At 37.6% G+C, this 26,602-nt stretch overlaps 1 protein-coding gene across 1 annotated transcript in view; it reads right to left on the reverse strand.

Moving 5' to 3' along the window:
* LSAMP (limbic system associated membrane protein) overlaps positions 1-26,602 on the reverse strand; it is a 551,275-nt gene that overhangs the window by 20,976 nt on the left and 503,697 nt on the right. Inside the window, exons 5-6 of the mRNA XM_063305680.1 lie at positions 22,037-22,157; positions 21,187-21,335 (exon numbers count right to left, since the gene is read on the reverse strand). Of these exons, the coding sequence (XP_063161750.1) occupies positions 21,187-21,335; positions 22,037-22,157 (270 nt within the window). The remainder of the gene's footprint in view (positions 1-21,186; positions 21,336-22,036; positions 22,158-26,602) is intronic.

Below are 26,602 nucleotides of genomic sequence, written 5' to 3' on the forward strand. Positions count from 1 at the left end.
ACCCAAAAGTGTCCTCTTAGATCCCTGCAAGTCAATCCATACAAATATAATATTTTTCATATTCTAACATCTACTGTTTCACTGAAAGAAATATTTGAAAAAAACAGGCACAACCATTTGAGGGTTTTCAAGTGAGACTCCAAACCCTTCAGATGTTTAGTGCAAAGATCTGAAAGAAATTAGAAGCATGTTCAACAGGGAATCACTGGATTTCTTTTTTTTTTAAATTACAGGGGCAAAACACACTTAAACCTCGCTTTAGATCTAGTGCTGAATGTGCAATAATCTAAAGTGAATCTGGAAGATACAGGAGTATCCTGGTACATAAATATCCGACTAGGGCTTAGAAAATTATATATTTTCCTAACAAGAGAAAAGAAGGGAAGGGTTCAAACACATCATTTTGATGCCATAGCACAATTGCGTTGTTCTGGATTTTTTTTTTAAAAACACCTTGGTCTATTATATTTTAACCAGATTTCAGAATGCACACTTTGTTGCACACAGATATTTCACAGGGGCAGTAATTTTCACAGAGTAGCTCTCAGTTTCATAGTATAATTATCTTGATAATTATATATAGAAGTATACTATCTGCCTGTATAGTATACTTCTCAGTATACTGCTCAGAGTAAGGGGTTAGAATCAATGGCCTAAATGGCCCTTTCCAACTCTCTGATTCTATGATAAACTATGTTACTCTTAGTTTTTCTAACCTGTCATCTTTTAATGTACTGACACCAGTGTTTCTTAACCTTGGCAACTTTAAGATGTCTGGACTTCAACTCCTAGAATTCCCCATCCAGCCATTCCCCATGCTGGCTGGGGAATTCTGGGAGTTGAAGTCCAGAGATCTTAAAGTTGCTAAGGTTGAGAAACACTACTGTAACTCCTTAAATTCCAAGCCAGCATGCTGGCTTGGAATTCTGGGAATAGCAGATCCAGCACATCTAGAAGGCACCAGGTTGGGGAAAGTAGCATTGGTATTTACTATGTCTTTCAAAAAGTACAATATGTTTCTGCAAATTAGTTACTTGATGATTTGGGGAGGGGGGGAGCAGAGAATCTCTCTCTCTCCCCCCGCAGTCTTTTTGAGGTTGCTCCTGTACCTCCCTGTCACACAGTGTTTTTTTTGCCCAGCTGGTTGTTGGTGGCATTCTTTAATTTTCTTCTGAAGAATTTTGTTCTAGGCACAGCTTTTCTCTTATATTAAGAACCCATTAGAACTATAAGAACGATGAAATGTTTCTTCTACAAATACAACTTACATTGTAGCTTTTTCCTGATAAGAAGGACATTTTTAAGTAATGTTGGAACTATTTTAACTTCTTCCAGGGGCAAACCAATGGACTGTACCACTTCAGAGTAAGTAATCTCAAGAGACTACAACAGCTTATGTCACAATAAATGTGTTTGCCCGTAAGATGCCACAAAATTCTTGGCTGGTTTTGCTGAACTGTTACCCTATAAAAGCAAAGTCATATTGAAGTCCTTTCTCATTATTCCAGCTGCAATCACGTTTACCACTGGTATTCAGCTTCAACTGTAGCTTCACTTACTGCTATAGTTTCATAAATAGTCACAATAATCTTCATTCTTACATTTCTTATGACATATAATGTAATTTTTGAACCAATGTCAATGACTAGAGATTCTAATTAAGTTTATAGCACTTGTTGCTATTGCTGTTATTGTAATTGAATAGGCACAGTTATTCTCAGCTACATAATATCCTATCATACAAGGATGCTTAAAACTTTGTGAACACTTTTGAATTTTTATTTATTTGTTTTCTATCCTGCCTTTATTATTATTTTTTATAAATAACTCAAGGCGGCAAACATACCTAATATTCCTTCCTCCTCCTATTTTCCCCTCAACAACCCTGTGAGGTGAACTAGGGTGAGAGAGAGTGACTGGCCCAAGGTCACCCAGCTGGCTTTCATGCCTAAGGCAGAACTAGAACTCTCAATCTCCTGGTTTCTAGCCTGTTGCCTTGACCACTAAACTTCTGCATAAATATGACATAAAACACAATCTGTTCTCCACAAAGGTCCTAAAACTAGATAAAGAGAACCCATATTGGGTGTGCTTCAGCCACTATAAAATCACAGGATATCCTCTACTTACCAACCTATAAGTCTACAGGTAGCACTATACATTATAGTGTCACATTTGTCCTTAATAATGTACAGTACAACTTACCTTGAATGCTGTTACCACCATCCATCATTAGCTACCAATGGTAGGGACAAAGAAATTCTTACCATGTAGGCATACGTAGGATGAACCCTTGATCACATAGTGCAAAGGAGGAACAATAGCTGAACAATAGCTCTAGGCATAAACCTTGTATTCCTTATGCAATAGATATTCACTCCTGCTCCTTATGATTAGGGCTACCAGAACTGAATTTTAAAAATTCAGATAACCACTAGCAGCAAAGGGATATATATATATATATATATATATATATATATATATATATATATATATATATATATAAAAATCTCTAATTGTTGGCTGCCATATAGTGGTAAGCCAGATTTTTGCAGCCCTGATCTTGCAGCTGTCCTTATGGTTTAGCTTCAGAATTGTGGAAATAACTTTTATATTTCTAGAAATAGAGGAGGATGGATAACAGTTGAATGTTTTTCCTACTTTTCATTCCCATACCCTCGGATCCCATCCTCTGCTTTTGTAAAAGGCCAATTTGCTTAGAATGGACTTTCTTTCTTGCTGTTTTTGTTGTTAGGAAGCACACTCAGGCAATGGTATTAATCATGCAAACCCAGCCATGTGCAACGTGATTTATCATTGGCAAAACCGGTGCTGAATGGCAAATATTTCACCAACAGGCTTAGCCAGTGGCTGAGTTCTAAAGATAAAACCAGTACTGTACTTCTCCAAATGGCATTAATATCATGAGTTGGTGAATGGCCAGGGGGAATAACGAAATGGGGAGCCAATTTGTTAGGCAAATTCCTTGACGGTCTGTGATGTGTGGAAATTGTGTCAAGGAAAGTTAGTTGCTTTTGGCTGCTACTGTCCTGGAGAGATTTTTTTTAAAATCAAGAATTAGAATGAAAAACTGTCCCCCCCCCCCTTATTCTCCTATTTCTCTCTCTTTAAATTTCAAATTAAAATATTCAGAACTGGATCTGTGATGCAAAGAGAAAGTCAAAAGTAGAAAAGTAGAAAGCAAAAGCAATTGACTCATAAATAGACTTTCAGTCTCTGGATACCAGCCAATTCATTAATTACTTAGGTTGCTGATTAGGGACACCCTGAATTCATGTGATGCATGAACTGTTCTCCTGAGGTAGCTAGGTCAGATGATAGTGAATCCAGAAAGTTCAGTCAGAGACATTTATGGATATATATCCAGGTTCACATTTTATGTACTGCGTGAGGTGAACTGGGATCCCCAAAATTTACACAATTCATTGGTTCCCTAGTGCTACAAAATTCTTTGTTGCTTTTCACCAACATATATTTATTTTATTTTCTTGACATGGGAAGGATGCCGTTCCTGAAATAAAGTGGCAATTGGTTCGAGAAGCTTCATGCAGCTCCAGCCTTTTTTTGTGGCCCGCTGATCCACTGCTGAAATTTGATGGCTAAAATAGATACTTTCTGACACATTCTCATTTTTCCTTTCTGTGGAACTTTCCTGCTCCTGCTTCTGTTTTTCTCCAAACAGAAATGACAGCATTATTCCTTTTTGCCACTGGTGACTTTACTTTTAAAGGTTTTGCCATTAACTTGCTATTTACATTGCTGACCAATTGGTGCTTTCTGCTTGGTGTTAAACAATGCAGATACCCCCATTTGTCACAACTGTAGAGAATAAATCTGAAGCAGAGGAGGAGAGTCATTATCGCAAGCAAACTTGTTGCTGTCATTGAAATCCAGGTTCAAAAACTATATTTGTAGTAAAGGATTTTAATTAGCAAAGTGTTGAAAGGATGGCCAAATGGCCAGTTAGTGTAGACAATACACTAAATGGTTCTGATCAGATTTCTGCAATTTCTGTGTTCTCCAGGTTTGTACACATCAGCCCTTTGAATTCCCTAATCACCATGGCTATTGCTGACATTTTTTGAAGATGCAAAGCCACTAGGTGGTGTCCATTTGAATGAACATAAACAGAACATGTTAGAACACTAAAGAAAGTCTTACAAAGATCATCCTGAGCGCTAGGAATTCTCTTTGAGAATGCAAAATCATGATAAAGAAAATCAGTTGTACTTCTCTGACAAAGTCTTATTTTGCTCTATTGGATTCAAATTGTCAACTTTAGTCCATCCTATCTTCAGAATGAAAGTATTAGTATAGGCTACAACAACTATATCTAAAAAGTAACTAGCTACAATCTATCATCAGTGCAGGGCCATTCTCCAATCAGTGATTGCTTCACAAAATGGTTGCTGTTATGCTCCCCACCACCATCTCATTTATTTAGATGCACTCATTTCATTTATATGTCTCATTCAAGAACATAAAAACGGTGGATGATTGCCTTTTTTTCAGTTTAGTGCTATAGCTCTCCTGCCTCTGCCTTTAGAGAAAATGTAAGGAGAAATATATTGGTAGATATAAGAAGCTGAAAGATATTTAACTTGAAATTGAAGAAGATGCAAAGCACTAGCAATTAAGTACTTGGAAGGCTTTGCATTTGTCTACAGAGTGGGTAAACTCCCATGTGGACATTGGAACATCGAGGCACGCCATAAGATTTTATTCATTGAACATCTAATAAGCAAAATGGTATTTAACTCACTGTTACAGCTGAGGTATGTAATGCTTGCTAAAGCCACTACTGTACAGTGTCGTGTTTATTATGATGGATTTCAACAACAGAGAGCTTTGTTCATGTCACTCCAGAATCTGGTGTGAGTAGTTATGGGTGCACTTCAGTATGCCCATGTAAACATTGTACTTTAAGAGTTGTACTGGTTAGCAATTGGCGTCCAGGTGCAATTTAAGGTATTGATGGTTATCTATAAAGCCCTTCATGGCTTCAGGCCTGATTATTTGTAAGACAGGCTTTCTCCAATTGTCTTTGCCCATCCAATAAAATCAGACAGGGACAGCATACTCAGGGTCCCCAAATGAAGAAGTTTAGACACTTGCTTTCTCTTATGATGCTCCTGCTCTCTGATACAGCATTCCCCCTAAGGTCTATGTGGTCCTGACTCTGCTGTCCTTAAAGGTCTGAAGGAGCTGGCTCTTACAGTAGGCACTGGGCTGGGCTGATTTGTGAACTCACTGATACATTATGACTGTATGTATGTATGTATGTATGTATGTATGTATATCCTGGGTAATTTATTATTTTTGTTCTTCTTTTGTGTTTTTAACCCACTTTGTACACCACTTTAACAAGCATAATGATTAGGCAGTCTTAGAGATCCAATAAATATATTTCTTCAGGATTCCATTTTTAAAACTGAAGTGGGAATTATTGAAATTCCTTAAGAGAAACACCATTGCGCTTAGATGTCTTTTATAAAAAAAGGATGGAAGAGTTTCAAAAATCCCAGGCACCTTGTTAGATTGTTAACCAGCTTTCCATAGGTAAGGCTGAGAGCCAGAGAATATATTGTTGCTGCTATATTCAACAGCACTTGTGGTCACCACAGGCATTGATGACTTCTAAAATAATAATTATCAGCTCAAAACAGTCATAGGAATATACTAACAGAGAATGGCTACTGCTAATTGCTGAAATCCCTAACAAATATACTAGTTGTACATTTAATATCAAGGTTCTGTCTTTGCCTAGATGATCAGAGTCTGTTAATTCATTTCAAACAAAACAAAGAAAACCTATATACAGTATTTATATTTATAAATTTAAAAAGTATTTAAAACATATTTAGAGCAGCATTTATATGATCAGGCTTTCAGAGGAGCTTATATATGTCTCAGAAAAGAAGCATGCCTACATATCTAAGGGATTTAATCATATTTTTTCCTGAGGTTCTATCAAGGGTAAATTGCAGAGGTAGAGCAAACAGTAAAGCACCAATACCTGTGCTAACTGCCCATGGCAAAGCAACTGCTGAGAATATTTAGCAGAAAAATAAGACCTATGTATTAAAATTATACATTTGTTGAATGACGATCATAATAGTAATTCTGGATACACTGGAGTCATATCGGGATGTTGCTAATGCGATTTAAAATCAAGGGAATTTGAACATTAATTCAAATATGGAATATATACTGACATATTAAAAATATAATAGAGAATAGCAAAAAACAAAACAAAACACCTCACCCAGCAAAAGGTTTAAACTGTTAAACATAAGGGATAAAATATATACTCTGACTGATTCATATGCACTAGAAGGCTAGGACAAAAATCTTTGTATAATTTAATATAAATAAAACATATTTTTCTCCTTTAAAGCTAGTCTGAATGCTCAGCAAAAAAAATCTGTTCTGTTCTTGTCCTGTGGATAAAAATAAGTCCCAGTCAATTCAATACAGCTTACACTAGAACTGTGCACAGGATATAGTACATTCCTGAACATATTTATTCAGAAGAAGGTTCCATACACCCCAATAAATTTTATTTTTTTATTAATATGTTTAGGATTGCAATGTAATTAGTCATACTCAAGTTCCATTAAAAGAGACCTTAAGTACAACTAAGTTTTCTTGAAATGCCACTAATAAAGCTCTAGTGTTCTCTACTTCTTAAAATCACCAGAGTTCAACTAATTTGGATTAATGGTCTGAACTTTGAGGTCAATTTTAGAGGTTCAGCTTTCCTCAATGGTGGCACTTAAATTTAGGAATGCTGTTCCAATCTAAACAATCTAAACTGGTTTGCTTCCTCTCTCCATTTTCCTCTTCAATGTGTTCTGAGAGCATTATTTCAACAAGGTATCATTAAACGTTATATTTAACAGGAGGATCTTATATATTGGATCCACTATTTTATTGCCTTTTTGATAGTCTCTGAATAGTTTCACTGCATTGTTAATTATATTTTTATATTGTAATCTTGAACTCATTTGGATGTACTTATACAGAAAATAGATATAAACAAATATCCAAATAACAATAAAAACCATATTCCTTTATTGGTGCGTAGGTGCTGTATAAAAGACGTAATAGAACCTATGAATTTAAGTATAAACTTTTTTCATCCATAAAGCCAAGTGTAAATGTAGAGAACCCAAACCTAAGCCCAAATAAATTTTTAATTTTTAAAAAATGCTTCTGAGTATATTTACATTTTTGCTTCACATGATAACAACATTTAATTGATTTACTTTTCCAATGGTGGTGTCCCAATGGCTTATGTTATTACTTTTCTCAATGTTAGTTGCATATAACTATAGAAGATTTAATTTAATGGCCTCTTACTTTTGGCTTTGTGTTCCTTTTACTTGTATTTTTAGTTTTGCTTTTTTTCTTACTCAGTTTTAGCCAATAGCTGCATCAACATTCCAGCCATTTGAAAGAGTTGCCCTTGAAGTCAGTGGGGCAATTGTGAAACAAATACTGAAAAAAATGGACCCAGTGTTTGATCCAGAGTGAACACATACAACAAGAGCTTAATCTGAAAATAAAACAAAAGCCCAAAACATTCCTGATGCAATACCATGCATATTTGTTTAAAATTCTATTGTGTTCAGTACAGCTTATTTCTGGGCAATGTGCCAAGGGTCACTTGTAAAATTCTTATAAGACTACTTGATTACATCAAAGGCCCATTTCTTGCATGGTATCCAGTCCTCACTAGTAGCCACTAGCTCATGATAGGAGAGTGAGAAAATGATAAATTACATAGAACTGAGAAAAACGACTGTTGGCCCTGGATATCACTGTCAGAAGCCCAGTGTTCAGTTAAAAAAAAGACTATGTTGAAGAAATAGCTTGCTAAAATCCTGTTTCTTAAGAAGCAGCACTTTCAAAGCTAGGAATTGTCCCTCCCTCCTACCTTTTTTTGGGGGGGGGGGAAGCAAGTTGTGAAATAAAATGGGGCATACAAAGGGTTTTGGGTAGAAACCACCTTTATGTGTTAGGTAGAAAGTTAGTTTAGTAACCTTCTCTGTGGCATCATTATTTCCATAATGATAAACCTTAATATAGGTTAATAATGCAAGGTTAATATTCTCAATCCTGTCTATCACCCATATGTGTGCTCTGAGCTGATACTTGTCTATGAGCTGCTGTACAGTATAGCTATATACTGCTCTAACTGTCTGGTAGAGAGAAGCTAATGAAGAATTGTGAATATTCTGAATTGCTTAAGATGATTTACAGTTGAATTACTCATGGCTTGAGAACTGACTTAGTTTGTTAGCAACACAGTTAATAGATAAGGATGGAAACAATTGGATATGTAGTCAGGATGAATTGTTGTATTCTGAAATTTTAAGCTGTATTTAACTGTCTTATCTTCCTTAGTACATTTTACTTGTTTAATTGATGGAGAATGACCCAGCTCAAAAGCTATGTGACATAAAACATATACTGACCTGGAAAAAGATTGGGGAGTATGGGTAATATTTTCTCTAAGAGATGGGAAAACAACAAAGCAAAACAATAAGCAATATACACTTTCCACATGCAACAAGCAGCAGTTATAAACCTGAAAAGTTTCCAACCCAAAATCGCTTTGACTCAAACGAATACTTTCTCTACCCTCAGGATCTAAATGTGCAACACCAAACACTGGAACGGGGATCATTTGAAGACAACAGAAAACTGGACATACAATGTACAGTAAGTAAAGAGAATTAAGATTGCATGATTAAGTCTCATTAAGTCATTATATAAACATCCTAATTTTGTAATTGTAGATTTTGTCTGTTTTGTGTTAACGTATATTGTGACATTGCTGAACAGAAAGAGCAAAGAAATCCTTTATACTTACTACTCTGTACATACAGTCAGGGTTGAAGAAATTATGAGAACACTTTTCCGTTTGTTTCACCTTTACATTTTTGTCTCTCTATCACCAGAAGTCTTTCATGTAACAGATTCTTTCAAAATGCTGTAATCAACAACATTTTGAACTTCATTACCAATATTGCAACACTATCTAATCAGCTTCTGTTTATTTGACCAAGTTACCATTTTGAGAGTTCCTAGAAGAGGCTTTTATTGACTAATTGCTCTGTCTCATGAATGTTATGAATGACTTAGCCATCCGTCTGTAATTCTCCCAAGTTTTACCAATATTTCTTCATCTTTCTTCTTAATATGTACTTTCTATGAAGGACAAAAGGGTGGAACTTTTGTATAGTATCTTGTGAAGCTAAGAAACATCTGTCTGGGAGCAGCCTTTGTTTCTTTGTATGAAGAAAGAATTTTATAAAAGCACCACTAGAGAGTTAGTTACATGAATGACTCTTGGGAAGACAGCAAATTCATGCACAATTAGGCCAGCTTGATTTTCTTCTTCATAATTCTGAATCACGTAGAGCTCAGGGTTTGTACTTAAAAACCAGGAAACTAAATGTTAGGAAAGGGTAAAAGCTTCATCTAGAATTCAGTGCAAAGACAAGGTAGCCTGAAGGAGATCAGTTATATGTGCATGTAGGCACTATCTTACTTCACTCAACATTATTGGGACCAGAACAAAGAACAAAATTGGGACCAGTACTTTGACTTTCCTTGTCACAATGTAAGTTTAGTGGCAACAAAGTCTCCTCCAGATATTTATGGTGGCTTTTGCACAATTCCATCAGCCTCCTTCCCTGATGGACTGCAAATGTAGTATCATCAGTGTGAGAAAGCCTGTGAAACACAGTTCTCCAAGGCATGTGGGTGTATACTACAATTTCAGTGGCCTGGAGACCTATGATTATCCAATTCCCTGACACTTGGACCATTGTCGTGACATAGTTCTGAGTGCTAGAGAGGGGTATTTATAACAAAGAGCCCTCTAGAAAGATTTTGCTCCTGCTTAAGCACTGCTGCTGCGAGCTTTAACTACTGATAAAACTATCAATAGCTTATATATAGGTAAATACTTGTCCTAGTGATTAGATGTATTGTCCAGGATGACAATCAGCAAACCTTTGATTGCCAATCACTGGGATCAGCAAGGAAGAGAGCTACAATCCTTGTTTCCTCATAGGGGTTTCCATTACGCATATTTTGCCCCTGCAGAAAATGTGATGCTGTACTAAACTTAATTGTGGTCTGGTCCATCAAGGTCGTTTTTATGTTCCTCTGTGAGGTAAGTGTTGATTAAGAGAAAGGATAGGGTGGAGGAGTAGCAAGGGTAAAGAGGCACTTGGACAGATCTGAGCTTGACTCATTTTAAGGTAAAATTTTGTAAACTAAGTAAGTTCCCCTCTATCCCCTACCAGTCATACTGTGCACTTGTACAAATATATGTAGGATGTAGTTGTAGCTGGAATTTGTAAACTCCAGGAAGAGGAATAGCTTGTAAAGATAAAAACATGCCAGAGCTTCCCTCAGGACTTTTAAGGAGCCAGCCAGTTATTATTTACTTCTAATCTTGCTCAGCCCCCAATGGCAATTCAATAGTCCTTAGGTAGAGCACTCTGTATTAATACAATTGGACTTGCTGGAAAGTCCATAAACCAATCAGGAAACACAAGGTCAAGTACATACCTGTGAATAATGACAGATCTCCCTATGCTAACTGCCTTGATATGAGTGTTTTACATCTCAGCAGGTCCAAGAAGCTATTGCCTTTTTGCCTGGAAAATACACAGCTAGACTGAAAGTCAGTGTTTATGGAGCCATGGGGGCTTATTGTTAAGGGAAAACAGTCAGCTGCAGTGATAGGATTTTCTTGTTATTTAGTGTGTTTAAATATCATAAGTCTATTTACCTTTTTCTCACACGGTTGGCAAGTCACTTCTTCACAAGTGGTTATTCTAAAGCATTCTGGCCTCATTACTGCATTGCTTTGCGAAAAACTGCATTTCATTTCTGCTGCCTGCTGTGGGACACCTTTCTTATTACACTCTAGCACTGCCCTAATGATTCTAACTTATTTTGTGACTCTGTGTGACACTATACCTGTGAGTAAAATGCTTAAGGCAAGCATGATATGAAAATAAGAGAAGCCACAGGTCAATTTTGGTTATTAAAGAATTTAAAATACCTGTTTTAAGAGCATGCTTTTGCCTAATTTGTTATATGAAAGTGAGGATTGGGTATTTCTAGAAAAAATAAATTGAAAAGAGAGAACTTAGAAATGTGTGCAGTAAGGTCAAGAATAAATGGGTGCTGACTTCCGAAGGAAGAAATGGTGGACAGAAGATGGCTCTGTGAAAAGCGGAGTTGATGACTGGACTGAAGAATGAAGAGCTGGTGAGTAGACTGGCTCTTCAAACCTCTCTAGACATAGAAAGGATGGGAGATCACCCACAAGCGCTCCAGACAGTTGCTCCTTGCAAGGATACTGCAAGACAGCAGTCTCTAGAGGTTTTGAGCACTGGAAGACAAGGAATAGCCATCTTGCTCAAACCATAGTTGGCATCTTTAAAAGGACACTAAGTTCACATACTTGCTTTTCTAATCACATTTGGAAATTCCTCATTAACTACTTTTCAGCTTTTAGAAACCTTTGAATCAACAAGTCTGAAAACACTGGGTGACTCTGACTTCAGTCCTTAATGAAAGAAAAATTTAACTACAAGCTTAAGAACTTAAAAAAATTGAAATAAATAGCAAAAAGCTAATTCAGACTTTGATTTTAGAAAGTTATAAATGGATTAAGGGTCCAGATAAATTTGAAATAAAATTTTGGAATTAATTATAAAGAATCCTTCCCATGGGGAAGTTGACTTGTTTTGAATTTTTTCTATGAAATAAAAGGAATAAACAATTTTAAAAATTGGACACTAGACAAAACTAAAGGTTTTAATTAAAGGAGAAGAATACATGAACCTGATTAAAAGCTATAAAATGAAGCAGAATATTATAACATTGGAAATATTGAAGGATATTTTTGAAAAATGGAATCAGAAGTTAATATCAACAATGTCAATAGCGATGTTTGCTTCTATGGGTAGACTGTGTCCAATAGATGTTTTGGAAGAAATGACAGAAGAGGAACAAATTTTATATGACCAGACAGAGACTGAGTTGGCACCAAAAGTGGATCTACAAATGACAGGCTACAAGAATAGCATGGAAAAAGATGTTTCATTGGGCATACAAAAGAAATTCGTTGATGCTTTAAAAATCAAAAGGCATTACAAATAATAAGCCAAGAGAGTGACCTGGATAATTCTTTTATATTGGATTTACAAAAGAGGTTTGTTATAGCTTGGATTAATTTTGTGAGAAGGGGTAAAAAAGAAATGAAAAGAACAAAAGTTCTAAGACATTGCTTGAATGGACTAAAGATCAAGATTGTTAGAAGTAAAAGGAAGGAATATAAAGTTGGTTTATTTGATCAAAGTTAAAATAGATATGTTGTTATTTCTGGCAATCCCTAATGGACTTTTGCTGACACCAGGATTGAAATGATGCTTTATGGATTGGTTTATAGATTGTTGTTTATTCGTTTAGTCGCTTCCGACTCTTCGTGACTTCATGGACCAGCCCACGCCAGAGCTTCCTGTCAGTCGTCAACACCCCCAGCTCCCCCAGGGATGAGTCCGTTACATCTAGAATATCATGGTTTATAGATAAGAGATAGGATATAAGATGAAGAGATAATTGGTTGTAAATTAAGAAGAGGTGAAAAGTTACAAACATTGTTTATACTTGTGATGAAGTTTGGAAGTCACTTCTTTATACATTTCTTTCTTTCTTGCTTGCTTTCTTTCTATTAGTTTTTACTATTGAAATTATAATATTTAATAAAATCATTTTTTTAAGAAAAGAATGAATGGGTGCTGAATGAATGTGAGGGCTAAATGCAAAACTGAGTGGATGGTACAAAACAAGTATATAAAAAACAAGTATGTTGAGGTGGTTGGTCATACAGAGTATCAAATCAGAAAGCAAATACAAGAAGGAAGAGTGATGGCTTGAGAGGAAGAAGACCAAAAAAATCATGGATGGATGACATTGACGAGTTCCTCAAAACAGGAGCTGAGAAGCTTAAAAACCAAAGGCAATATATGAAGTCTAGAGGTGACGGACTCGTCCCTGGGGGAGCTGAGGGTGTTGATGACTGACAGGAAGCTCTGGTGTGGGCTGGTCCATGAAGTCACAAAGAGTCGGAAGCGACTGAATGAATAAACAACAAAAAAATGTATGAAGTGGTAAATGGATGTGATGGAAGTATGGATGATTTGCAAAGACCTGTATAGGTTACTTTGCTGCATCTATCTCCAGTTGCTTTGGTTTCTGTTTTAGGTGAGCAGATTTCTCACAATAGACCAAAAGGTATGGAAAGGGACAGTGAATGTACTTAGTGTAAACTAGATTTACTTGCCTTTTCATTTCTCTTACTTCCTGTTTTCAATTTCTTTTGCTTAAAACTTCTTATGCTTCTCCTGAGCTTTGCATAATGTTGCTTACCAGAAAAGGGAATAATGTTGACAGATATGTATGGAATGGGTACATATGTTCGTATGTTCTCTTTGTGACTTAATACTAGATTTAGTTCTGAAAAGATGCTTTGGAACATGTGACAGTACAAACATAGCAACACCTGCCATTTTTTAAAATAGCCACAGCTTTTCATGGGATTGTACAGCAGCTGATTTTGAATTAGATCTGAAGTGCAGCGTATCCCTCCATCCCTTCTGAAACAATAATTCAGCCTCCTGTATGAGTTTCACTTAGTAAATGGTTCCCCAATTGGTAACAGCTGCTTTGTGTAATGCATTTGTCCCTTCTGGCTGCAAAGTATGCACTGGGATTTATTCTGAAGTCTAAGCTCCTATGAAGCTGGAGGGTGATAAATTGTGCTCCTTTTAGCACATGTGTGTATGTACAGGAAAGCCACATTTTCATTTTTCCAAAATGCTGAGATAGTTGTAAGTCTGCTCAGTTTGCACATTTCAGATGGCCAGTTTCTTGGGCTCTCTCTTTTTAATTTCTCTATTTCTTTGTAAAATAACACTATATTTTTCCCATCGTAGAGCAAGTTTTAAAAAGTCATACTAAGGCCTTGAGACTGTACATGTATTAAAGTGATGTTGAATGAATGAGTGTACGCAGAGGGACAGAATTATATCCACTTGTCCTGTTCCTTCTCTCACAATAGAATAAAATATAGTCTTCTTGCAGACATTATGTTGAAAACATATGGGAAATAGGACTCATTCTAGGACTGACCCCAATACCATGCTGATTTCTATTTGCTCTTCAGATGGTTTGAATTGAGAATGAAAGTTTAAATGAAGACAGAGATCTGAAATATTCTGTATTTTTGCTAGGATTTACCCTTGCCATTTCTTGCCATTGCCTTCATTTAACCTTTCATTCTCAATGGTTTAAATTGTTTTGGAATTAAATAAGAATGTTCTGCTTTTCATCTGCACTTTTAGACTTGCAATCCAGTAATGTCACTAAATAAAAGCAAAATTGATAAATCAATCTTTTAGAAATTATCGAACAATTAGGATGATATATTATTATAGCACCTCTTTGTGGTCAATGTCTCTCAAGGAGACAGAAAGCTCTCTCTGCAGTGTTATCTTTGGACCTGTATTTAGAGAAGATACTTCTGATGTGATAATTTTAGAAAAAGAAACTATTAAAAAAAGAGGACTCGATCTATTTCTCTAGTTTGTTCTTGTACGTATTTTTGGTGCGGGTTTAGAAATGGGCTTATGCTTCTTTTTTGCTTCTTTCTGATGCTTAATAATACCCAGTTACAGACTATCCAGCTTTCAATTAGAGGGTCTTCAAACACATGAATACTAACTTTCTCTATTCTCCCTGGGCAATGTAGGAGATTTATTCAAATGTAGAGTACTCCCTAGGATAAAAAGTTTCCTACTTTCCCTCCATTCCACTTCTCATAGAAACTACTGAAAAAGATTTTTCCTTCCACCTTTCCGAGCATTATACACTTTTCCAGAAAACCAAGTATTTACAAAATAAATACAAATCTGATATTTTGACCCTGGTCATTTGTGTCTTCACTGAGAACTCTGAATTGAAGATCCATTTGTTTGTTTTCTAGTATTCAAGTTCAAAAGTGTCAATATTCTTTCTATTCTGCTTCTTCCATGCTCAATTTCCACTTCCATGGTGTGTCACAGGGAAAACCATTGCCTGCACTGTTCTGATCTTTGTAGATGTATAGACATATCACAGCATCTGAATATATTTTCCAAGGTCTTAATTGTTACTCCATTGCTGGTTCCTGCTGCTGATCAATCCTAAAGGCAAAAGCTGTCCACTACTTCAATACCTTAATTGTAAGTTCTAAGGAAGATTGCTGTACCTGTTGTTGTTAGTTTGGTCTTCTTTATACTTAACTGTAGTCCCATTTTTTTCACAGAAATCCTTGACTTTCATTAGTAAAGCTTGCAGATTATTTGTATTTTCAGCCATCAGACTAGCAGTATCAATGTAGCATAGGTCGCTGATATTTCTTATCCCAATTTTAAAACCATGTTCATCTTCTTCCAATCCAGCTTCCCTTAATTATTCAGCCTGTAGGTTGAATAAATAAGGGAGAATATACAGCCTAGTCTCACTTCTTTGCTAACCTGGAGCTAATTTGATTTGCTATTTTCTGTCCCTACTGTGGCTTGACCTGTATATAGGTTTCACATGAGGACAATGAGATATTCTGAATTCCCACAGCCTATACCTGTACTGTATATATTTCATAATATCCCAGTAGGAAGCTGCAGAGATGTGAAACATGTTTGAAACATTATACCAGGGTAAAATTCTAGGAACTTTGATTCTTGCTGCCTTTCCATCAACATAACATCTGACCTGTTCAGCCTCTACTAACTTTGATAATAGTGAGACAATAACTCAAGTTCTGATTTTGACTGGCCTTCATAGCACCTTCTCAGAAGCCCAAGCTACTCTATAGCCAAACCAGAGAATTTATTCTTCAGAATATTTTTCCCAAGAAAAAATTAGCCCAAGCCACTTTTACAACAACCATGACTTTACAGCACTGACAGGAAGAGTATAATAGTAATTTCTAAACAGGGAACAGGCAAGACAATAAACTAAGACAGTTTTGTTCTTGCTGGTATGTATGTTACTAATGGAATTCTGGCCAGATGCCTCTTCCAATCTGTTACTACTACTATTTGAAGATTATATTCAGGGGCCTACTGCGGTGGTGGAGTCTGTCTGCTAGAAGCCTTCTCAGTACTATTCAGTGTAAAATGGAGCAATCAGAACCCACAAAGCACTATATATAAAACTAATCAACAGGGCTGGGCAGATTTTCAAAAAGTACTCCATTTAAAACAACTCTTTGAAGCAGAGGTGGGAAAGAAATCTTTCTTTGCTTCTCATTATGGAGGCAAAACTGCTGAATGTGTTGTTTGGCTTGATAACAGCAGCTTCTACTCATATGCAGCAGCTGCTATTAATGAAGTAAGTGTTTGGCCCCATCCTGGCACTTTATCAAAGCAGAATGACATGTAAGAGATGGCATTGTAGGAAGTGAGCCATGTTAGTCTACAGTAGCCCAAAAAATCAGAAGGAATATGGAAGCACCTTTTCAAACTAGCAAATCTTATTAAAAGGCATAAGACTTTTAGAACAGGATCTGTTCTGAAAAAGTACTACAGATTTCTTTTGATATAAAAGGTGAAGTATCTTACTGAGGAAGAGAGTAGGTGATCCACAAATCTCCACTAATCAATATTCTTATTTTCAGAAGGCTGCACAAAAAGTGAATTGTTAAACAATATATAGCTTTTTGCTTTCATTTATTTACAGTGCTAACCCAAGCATACTAATCTGAGAATAAGGCCCACTGAATTAATCAGGTTGATTTTTCAGAAGACATAGGAAAAGTTCCCCATGTCCTTTAGCATCTACCCTTGCAAAAGAAGGGTGCAATGGAAGAGCAGCAAGATAGAAAGAAAATATACTTTTCTCCTTAAATAGAATTTCCTCTTCTTTCTCCACTGCAAGTTTCCTGCTGCAAAGAATGACTAGGGTTTTTAAAGAAAGAAATATATCCTGGGAAAAGGAAATTTCTTCTGCAAAACAGAAACTCCAGTAGGCCTCTATTTTTTCTCTCCTTTCTACAAAAACAAATTCATGCAAACTGATTCTCATCATTCTGTTTTCCTCTTTTATTTTTAGCTCTGCTTGTCTTCCATTAGTATTTTTCATTAGTGAGCAATGAAATAGCATTGGTCACACTTTCTGATGATCCCTGATGGGAGCGGGATGGAGGTAGCGCATCCATCCTTGCTCTACTTGACCTCTCCATGGCCTTTGATACCATCAACCATAATATACTTCTGGAATGGCTCCGAGGGTTGGGAGTGGGGGGTACTGTGTTGTCCTGGTTCACTTCCTTCCTCAGAGGCCATTTTCAGTTGATGTTGATTGGGAGCAAGAGGTCCACCCCGCAGTCTCTGATTTGCAGGGTTCCACAGGGTTCATGCTTTCTCCACTCCTGTTTAACATCTACGTGAAGCCACTGAGTGAGATCATCCATCACCATGGGGTGAGATATCATCAGTATGCTGATGATACTCAGTTGTACATTTCCACCCATGGTGACTTAAGCGATGCTGTAACTGCCCTTTCTTGATGCCTGGAGGCTGTTGAGGTCTGGATGGAGAGTAACAGGCTGAAACTGAACCCTGGGAAGACAGAGTAGCTTTGGGTTTGGGGCTCCTTGGTTCTTGGAGAATTACCATCTTTGGTCATAGATGGGGTTGCACTGCCCCAGACAGACCCTGTGCATAATCTGGGGGTTATCCTGCATTCATGATTCCTGCTCGAGGAGCAGGTGGCAGTTGTGGCCAGGAGGGCCTTTGCACAACTGCAAGTTGTGTGCCAGTTTGCCTGTTCCTGGACCAATGTGCCCTTCTCAGTCACCCATGCCCTAGTCACCTCCCATTGGACTATTGTAATGCGTTCTACATGGGACTGTCTTTGAAGCTTCAGCTGGTTCAAAATCCAGGAGCTTCAGCTGGTTCAAAATGCAGTGGCCTGCATAGTTTTGCACAAGTCTAGATTTGCACAAGTGTCACCTCTTTTGCAGGAACTGCATTTGCTGCTGATTTGCTTCTGGGTCCAGTCCAAGGTGCTGGTTATCACCTATAAAGCCCTACATGGTTTGTGGCCTGGTTATTTGAAGGACTGCATTTCCCCCACTTGGCCCACCAGAACAGGGAGGCAGGGTTATGTTGCGGGTCCCTTCTATGAGGGAAGTACATCTAATGGGACCACGGGCATTCTCTGTGGTGGCTCCCTCCATTTGGAATATCAATCCCCTGAACATAAGTTTGGCTCCCACCATGATACTTTTTCAGAAGACCCTGAAGACATGGTTATGTCAGTGGGCCTGGGGACCCCAAGTTGATACGGAGCCGATCAAGTGGCTGATTTGATTGTGTTTGTAGCTGCTGCAGGTGGTGGGGGGTTGATGGGTTTTTGTATTGCGGATTTTAATTCTGTAAGCTGCCCAGAGTTGCCATGTGTGAGTTGGGTGGCCATATAAATAAATGAATTAATTAAATTAATCAATTAATTAAATAAATAAATAAATAAAGGGAAAACTTGTAAAGGGAATGAAAAAAGATGTAAGCGTAGGAATAGCCTTGGTAGCTGTTGAGCATCCAGGCTAAAGATTTTATTTGTTTGTTTGTTTGTTTATTTATTTATTTTTCAAATTTAGTCACTGCCCATCTCACTCAAAGAGTGACTTCTGACAAAGATGTTGCAGCTTTATTGTTTATATCTGTAGGTCCACACTTTTGGTGTGGTTTTCCCCTTTATTGCTTGGGCATTGCTTCCACTGCCCAAAGTCCCCTTCTTGGGGGAGATGGGCAGTGATGAAAATTCGAAATATAAATAAATAAACAAACAAACAAACAAACATGTACATGGTAGGTAAAGGTAAAGGTTTCCCTTGACGTAAAGTCCAGTCGTGTCCGACTCTAGGGGGCGGTGCTCATCTCCGTTTCTAAGCCTTTAGAGCCGGCGTTGTCCATAGGACACTTCCGGGTCATGTGGCCAGCATGACTCACGGAACGCCGTTACCTTCCCGCCAAAGCGGTACCTATTGATCTACTCACATTTGCATGTTTTCGAACTGCTAGGTGAGCAGGAGCTGGGATGAGCAACGGGAGGTCACCCCGCCGCGCGGTTTCGAACCGCCGACCTTCCGATCGACAGCTCAGCGGTTTAACCCGCAGCGCCACCGCATCCCTGATCATGTACATGGTACACAATAAAAATAATTTCCCAATGTTTTTCAATGTCTGTTTATTCTATTGTTCATTTTCCTTTCATCTACTTCTTTCTGTGATGCATTTGGGACAAGAAAAGTCAGATGAAACTGCAGCAACTTCCAGGGAATATCTGAACAGCAGTTGCTTTTGGTTTATTTCTTTAGCTTGGAGAGTCACAACTGCAGCCGGAGAGTAACAATTACGGCAGTTGTGGATGTGACGGAGCATAAGTGATCAAGGCCTCTGCTCCTATCCACCCTGCTTCCAAATCTGCTTTGTGAGGCAAATTTATCAATGGGCCTCATGAGACTGGCTGTGCCTCACAGTTCAATTTACATAGCTATTTATAAAAATATCAACAGCACTCATCCTTTCTTAGGTATGTATTGGTTTATATTTTTCAAAAGCTGTAATTTCTGAAATCGGAGGTAATAGGTGATGACTCATTCAAATGGTTTGTGATAACCAAATAAATAAAGACCTTGAAAACTGCTGAAAGAAAAAGAAAAGGAACTATAATCCATACAGAATCTCCAAGAGAAATCGCAGAGTGAAATAATATATTTTAGTCTGACCTGAAGAGATGATAAGTTGGTCTAGCTCATTATGGTCAAAAACATGTTGAACCCCATTCAACAATGAAACATTGTCTGAACTCAAAATTAAATCATTTTGGACAATGTGTTGCTTGCACTTAAGGGTTAGCAAGTTAGATTAAAGGGTAATTGTTCCTCCTAATATCTCTGTCCTCCAGCTGCTAACTATCCCTTAGTTGCCTGATGGTACAGTTGTCTTTCTTGATTATGTTTCCAAGAAAAGACTATTAAAAAAAACCTTGCTGAGTTAGGAAATAAGTTGATTTTTTGCATTCTATTTTTATCAAAGATTAAGATAAGAAAAAATAAATTAGAACTCAGAAAATGCATTCATGCATATGTGCTTAAGTAAATATACTTGCACCTGTTTCTCAGCTTGATTATTTTCTTAACAAAAAAGTTAAGTTGAGACATGTAAACCTGTATCAAAAAGCAGCATTTGCTTTATTTTCACTTCTTTTGGGCAGTCTTTTCAAACATGAATTAACGCTTACATTTAAGACTACATTATTGCCTTCATTTGTTCAGTAATGTAAACAGAAATTTGTATTAATGATTTGTATTTGGGAGTGATGGAAAGTTCATCTCAGGACCATGTCAAACATTTTGTATGTTTTATGGAAACATGTGGTTGGGATTGGCTTTCTCTTTCTTTACATTTAGACTATATTCCTTTCAACTTTTCTCATAGTCCATGAAAACAACCTTTAAACCCAAGCAACACTGTTACTCATTTATTAGGTTTTGATCTATGACTTCAACTTCTTACTATTCCTCTTTTCTGCTTTCTTTCCTGTCATTATTTCGCCTTTCTTTCTCCACGTTGTCAAATTATATTTCATCAGGAATTCAAACAATGCTTTTACTGCAGTAGTACTTTCTAATATCAATAGTCAGTCTATCTACAATATCTATCTATCTATCTATCTATCTATCTATCTATCTATCTATCTATCTGATGGCTTTCAATCACACTAATTTTAGTTTACGGCTAGGATATAATTCTGAATAATGCCTCTTAATAATATTTCCTTATGGATCTGAATTTATTGTCTTGGAGGTTAAGATAAGTTAATTTATAGTGAAAGCCTAGGCAATACTACTTGGAAGTATTCAGTTTTCTCTGGATATGGGGGTGCAGAAGGGAAGGATATTTACTCTTGGAACTTCTTTTACTTAATTAATTGTAAGACCCAAGACTGTCCTATCTATAGAGCATCCTTTTCACTACAACAGTGAAACTCACTCAGACATTTTCTTTCCACTTCCATACTTACTGTAAAGAAATAGGCTAGCATTTGTGATTCCCAGTTTGTTGGTAGCGACACAGGTATAGTTGCCATAATGTTCTTCAGTGACATTGGTCACTGTCAGGAAGGACTGGCTCCCTATGCTCCTGATCTCCAGACCATTGGCACTATTTATCCTGAGAATCAAGAAAAGTGAATGGTAAATACAGTAACACTTTGCATCCTTTGTATATGGTAAGCATGAGAATTTCAAAATTGGAATGCAGACTGAGGACTGATATGGAATGAGAAAGATACTTTGATACAGACAGGAGATTATATGAGAATGGAAGGGAGAAAGCTATGCAAGTTACAGTTTTTTATCTATAAGTTTACTTTTGCTTTTTAAATTGTCTTTTGCATTAGTTCATAAATAATTTGGTAAGATTTGCCTTTTACCTTGTTTTATCCCTCTTCTCTTTCAACCCCTCCCCCAGTTTTTTGCAGCAAACACAACAAAGTCTTGTGGCATTTCAAAGATTAACCATTTTATTGTAGGATGAGTTTTCATGTGCACTCTCTCTTAGACACAATCCAAATAGTTCCTTTCTCCTCTAAATCTTGCAGAAACTCTACTGCAAGCATTTATTTAGAAGCCTAGCACTCCCTGTTCAATATGCGTGGAGCTTGAATTCAAAGCACAACGGATATACAGATACTGTACCATACCTGTGTCCGTTGCTAACATGTGGACATACAGCTAGCGGATGGAGTGTTGAAAGAAAAAAAGATGAGTGATGGAACTTTTGGAAAGTGAGCATTGAGTATAAAGAGAACAACGTTTTTTTCAGCTAGACATCAGAGACAACAGAAAGAAGAAGAGAAATAGTATAATTACCTAGTGTCATCTCTGTACCATTCAAAATCAGGCGTAGGCACAGCAGAGGCTGCACACTTAAGGGAAACTGGCCGCCCTGTAGCAGATACATTGCTCTTGGACTCCGTGATAGTTGGCGGGTCTGCAGGAGAGAAAGACTGGCTCATGTCACTGCCATCAACGTGTGCCTACTTGGAGCCACAGTGCAAGGAGTTCAGCCATTCACATTTGAATAATTTCAGGCTTAGCTATGCTTTCGTAGGCATCGGAAAGACCCAAGGTAATGAAAGCCGTTACTATGGGCAAAAGGTAGTGAAGGTGAAGAGAGGAAAGCAGCAATTACAGGATATATGTCCTGCTCATCACTGAGAGGGCCAGCAAATTTAGACAAGAGACAATCCACCAAATGTTGTGCCAGGAAAGATTTTCATGGTTGTACCAATTTGCTCCAAAACTCTTATTTCATGTTCTGTCCTGAGGCATACAATGAAAAGGTCCTTCTTCTTCCATAAGCATTCCTATACTGGGTTATATAGGAACATTTGTGTTAAACCAGGACTTGGAAGATGCAGGGTCAATCTCCCTGAGCCACAGAAACTCACTGGGTGACTTTGGATCAGTTATTATCTCTCAGTGCAACTTATCCCTTAAGGCTGTTGTGGAAAATATAAGAGGAAGGTTTTATGTTTGAAATGAGTATGAATATTTCTTACATCTAGTAGTCTCTTCACTATCTTTACTGAAAGAAATCTTTTCTGCTCCACTGGACCTAACTTAGGAGATACATCACGACATGAGCAAAGCTAAACTGCCATGCTTGTGTTCCTGATTCCTGCCAAGGAGCCAAGCCCCTTACTTTCAGCTGCATTCTTCATATTAGCCATACTCCTGACTCTTAAAAACAGGCCTTCTGGAAGGCTAACCACCAGTTGCTTCAGCTTTATTCCTGATCAGATACTGCTCTATTTACAGAATTCAAGGACAACACAATCAAAAGCGGACAAAATCACCAGGTTCCTTTTCCTGAGAGGCCACTGTAATGGCTCGGTCTAAAAGTGGCCAATATTTAGTGTGTAGGAAGAACATGAAGTAAAAGATATCTTCTCTTATGAGTTCCAAGTCCAGCACCTTAACTCTCAATCTTAGTTTGGGAATGAATAAATGGTACCCATACTGCAAGCCTATACACGCTGACTTGTGAATGAAATCCACAAAATCTTGTGGGATGTACTGCATTTCATTGAAAATACAGTGGGTTGAGGTAATAGAAAAGAATGCTAAGATGAAAAAGGTGAGTATGTGTCAGAAAAAGCAAATCCCATGGTGATTTGTCTTCAGTGAAATGCTGCTTTTATTGTGCGAGCACATAGATTTAGTGGTTAGTCATTTTATATTGTATTGTTGGCTTTCTTTGTGATAAAGGAAACAGTCTTATATCATCTTATCCTAGTACTGTCCTTTATAAGTTCCAGTTCTTAAACAATGTGCATTTGGATCCTTTTAACTGTAGATGTATGGATGGAACCTGTGATCCCATGTGTGTAAAATGTGTATGCTTATTCCCTGAGCTACAGTATGGCTTTTCTCACTGCAAACTTGTAGGACCAGCTACTCTAACGGCTGAATACATAATTAGATATCATAATTTTGCTACTATATTTTTTAAATGAAAAGAAGCAACAAGTATTAAGCAACATCACAAGGATGAAGGCATCAAAATCAAAATGTAAGAGTCAAAGGATTATGCACAATTGATAAAGCAAACTATATCTTCTGTAATGGCACATATTTGGAGCCCAGTGCAAATTGTTAACTTAAGCCCTTCATTTTCATAGACATTCATTCCCATTTTAATTTTGAAATTATACTTTCAACATTTCTGAAATTACACCATGGCCTGCACTGGTGAATAATAGGATGGACTTGGATAGAATTGGCTAGAGTAATCTTAAGCAGTGGGAAAGTATTTTCAATTAAATCAAAGATGGCTACTTGGGAATAAGAATTAATTTCCAAATTTTTTCCACAGGTTATTAGGATCTAAGACTTTGCTTCATCTTCCTCATACAAAATCACTAAGTGCTAGATTTGCAATCTGAAGTGTTATGTTTAGAGTTGCACATTTTTATTTCTAGCCACTGTTAAATAAAATGTGCAATGACAGCTCAAACAAACAAAAGCCTTTAGTGTAAGTTTAAATGTGTGTATTTGAGTCTATTTTTAATGCAAATGTATCCTTTTCCAGTGTTGCATAAACTTCAGCTAAATAATAAAGACAACACTTCCAATTGGGATATTTTGGGCCTCATTATCTTTCCTAAAACCTGAAAATAAGCAACCATGCTCTATAGAATTTATTGAAATCACATTAGTAGACAGTTAAACAAGGTGTATAAAAAGTGAAAAAAAGCACTATAAAAGCAAAAGAGGGTAGGTTGGGGGGTACTCAGAAATGAGATAGGACTGCTGAAGACTTTCTTACTTATATCCTTCTACCTTCAATATCTTCAGCAAAGGATTGTTACCTTGTCATGGTGCTGGAGCTTGAGCACCTCAATGATGCCATGAGCTAAATCATGAAGGGCCACCCAAGACAGGAAGGTCGTGATAGAGAGGTCAGACTAAATGCGATCCCGGGGGAAGGTAATGGCAACCCACCCCAGTATTCTTGCTGTGAAAACTAAATGGATCAGTACAACCAGAGATACGTCGGTATACCATCGGAAGATGAGAACCCCAGGTCGGAAGATGGTCAAAATGCTACTGGGGAGGAACAGAGGATGAGTTCAACTAGCCCCAGATATGATGACGCAGCTAGCTCAAAGCCAAAAGGACGGCTAGCGGCCGACGGTGCTGGTGGTGAACGGCGAATCCGATGTTCTAAGGATCAACACACCATTGGAACCTGGAATGTAAGATCTATGAGCCAGGGCAAATTGGATGTGGTTATTGGTGAGATGTCAAGATTAAAGATAGACATTTTGGGCGTCAGTGAACTGAAATGGACTGGAATGGGCCACTTCACATCAAATGACCACCAGATCTACTACTGTGGACAAGAGGACCACAGAAGAAATGGAGTAGCCTTCATAATTAATAGTAAAGTGGTTAAAGCAGTGCTTGGATACAATCCAAAAAATGATAGAATGATCCCAATTCAAATTCAGGGCAAACCATTTAGCATCATAGTGATCCAAATATACGCCCCAACCACAGATGCTGAAGATGCTGATGTAGATCAGTTCTATTAGGATCTGCAGCACCTACTGGACAATACACCTAAAAGAGATGTTATTTTCATCACAGGAGACTGGAATGCTAAGGTGGGCAGTCAAATGACACATGAAATTACAGGTAAGCATGGCCTGTGAGAACAAAATGAAGCAGGACATAGGCTGATAGAATTTTGCCAAGACAACTCACTCTGCATAACAAACACTCTCTTCCAACAACCTAAGAGACGGCTTTATACATGGACTTCACCTGATGGACAACACCAAAATCAGATTGAGTACATCCTTTGCAGCCAAAGGTGGGGGACATCTATACAGTCAGTAAAAACAAGACCTGGAGCTGACTGTAGTTCAGATCACGAACTTCTTATTGCACAATTTAGGATCAGACTAAAGAGATTAGGGAAGACCCACAGATCAGCTAGATATGAGCTCACTAATATTCTGAATGAATATGCAGTGGAGATGAAGAATAGATTTAAGGGACTGGACTTAGTAGATAGGGTCCCGGAAGAACTCTGGACAGAAGTTCACAACATTGTTCACGAGGCGGCAACAAAATACATCCCAAAGAAAGAGAAAACCAAGAAGGCAAAATGGCTGTCTGCTGAGACACTACAAGTAGCCCAAGAAAGAAGGAAAGCAAAAGGCAACAGTGATAGGGGGAGATATGCCCAAATAAATGCAAAATTCCAGAGGTTAGCCAGAAGAGATAAGGAATTATTTTTAAACAAGCAATGCGTGGAAGTGGAAGAAGACAATAGAATAGGAAGGACAAGAGACCTCTTCCAGAAAATTAGAAACATTGGAGGTAAATTCCAGGCAAAAATGTGCATGATCAAAAACCAAGATGGCAAGGACCTAACAGAGGAAGAAGAGATCAAGAAAAGGTGGCAAGAATATACAGAAGACCTGTATAGGAAGGATAACAATATCAGGGATAGCTTTGACGGTGTGGTCAGTGAGCTAGAGCCAGACATCCTGAAGAGTGAGGTTGAATGGGCCTGAAGAAGCATTGCTAATAACAAGGCAGCAGGAGACGACGGCATCCCAGCTGAACTGTTCAAAATCTTGCAAGATGATGCTGTCAGGGTAATGCATGCTATGTGCCAGCAAATTTGGAAAACACAAGAATGGCCATCAGATTGGAAAACATCAACTTATATCCCCATACCAAAAAAGGGGAACACTAAAGAATGTTCAAACTATCGAACAGTGGCACTCATTTCACATGCCAGTAAGGTAATGCTCAAGATCCTGCAAGGTAGACTTCAGCAATTCATGGAGCGAGAATTGCCAGATGTACAAGCTGGGTTTAGAAAAGGCAGAGGAACTAGGGACCAAATGGCCAATA

This window comes from Candoia aspera, chromosome 5, assembly GCF_035149785.1.
Source record: "Candoia aspera isolate rCanAsp1 chromosome 5, rCanAsp1.hap2, whole genome shotgun sequence".
Taxonomy (NCBI): domain Eukaryota; kingdom Metazoa; phylum Chordata; class Lepidosauria; order Squamata; family Boidae; genus Candoia; species Candoia aspera.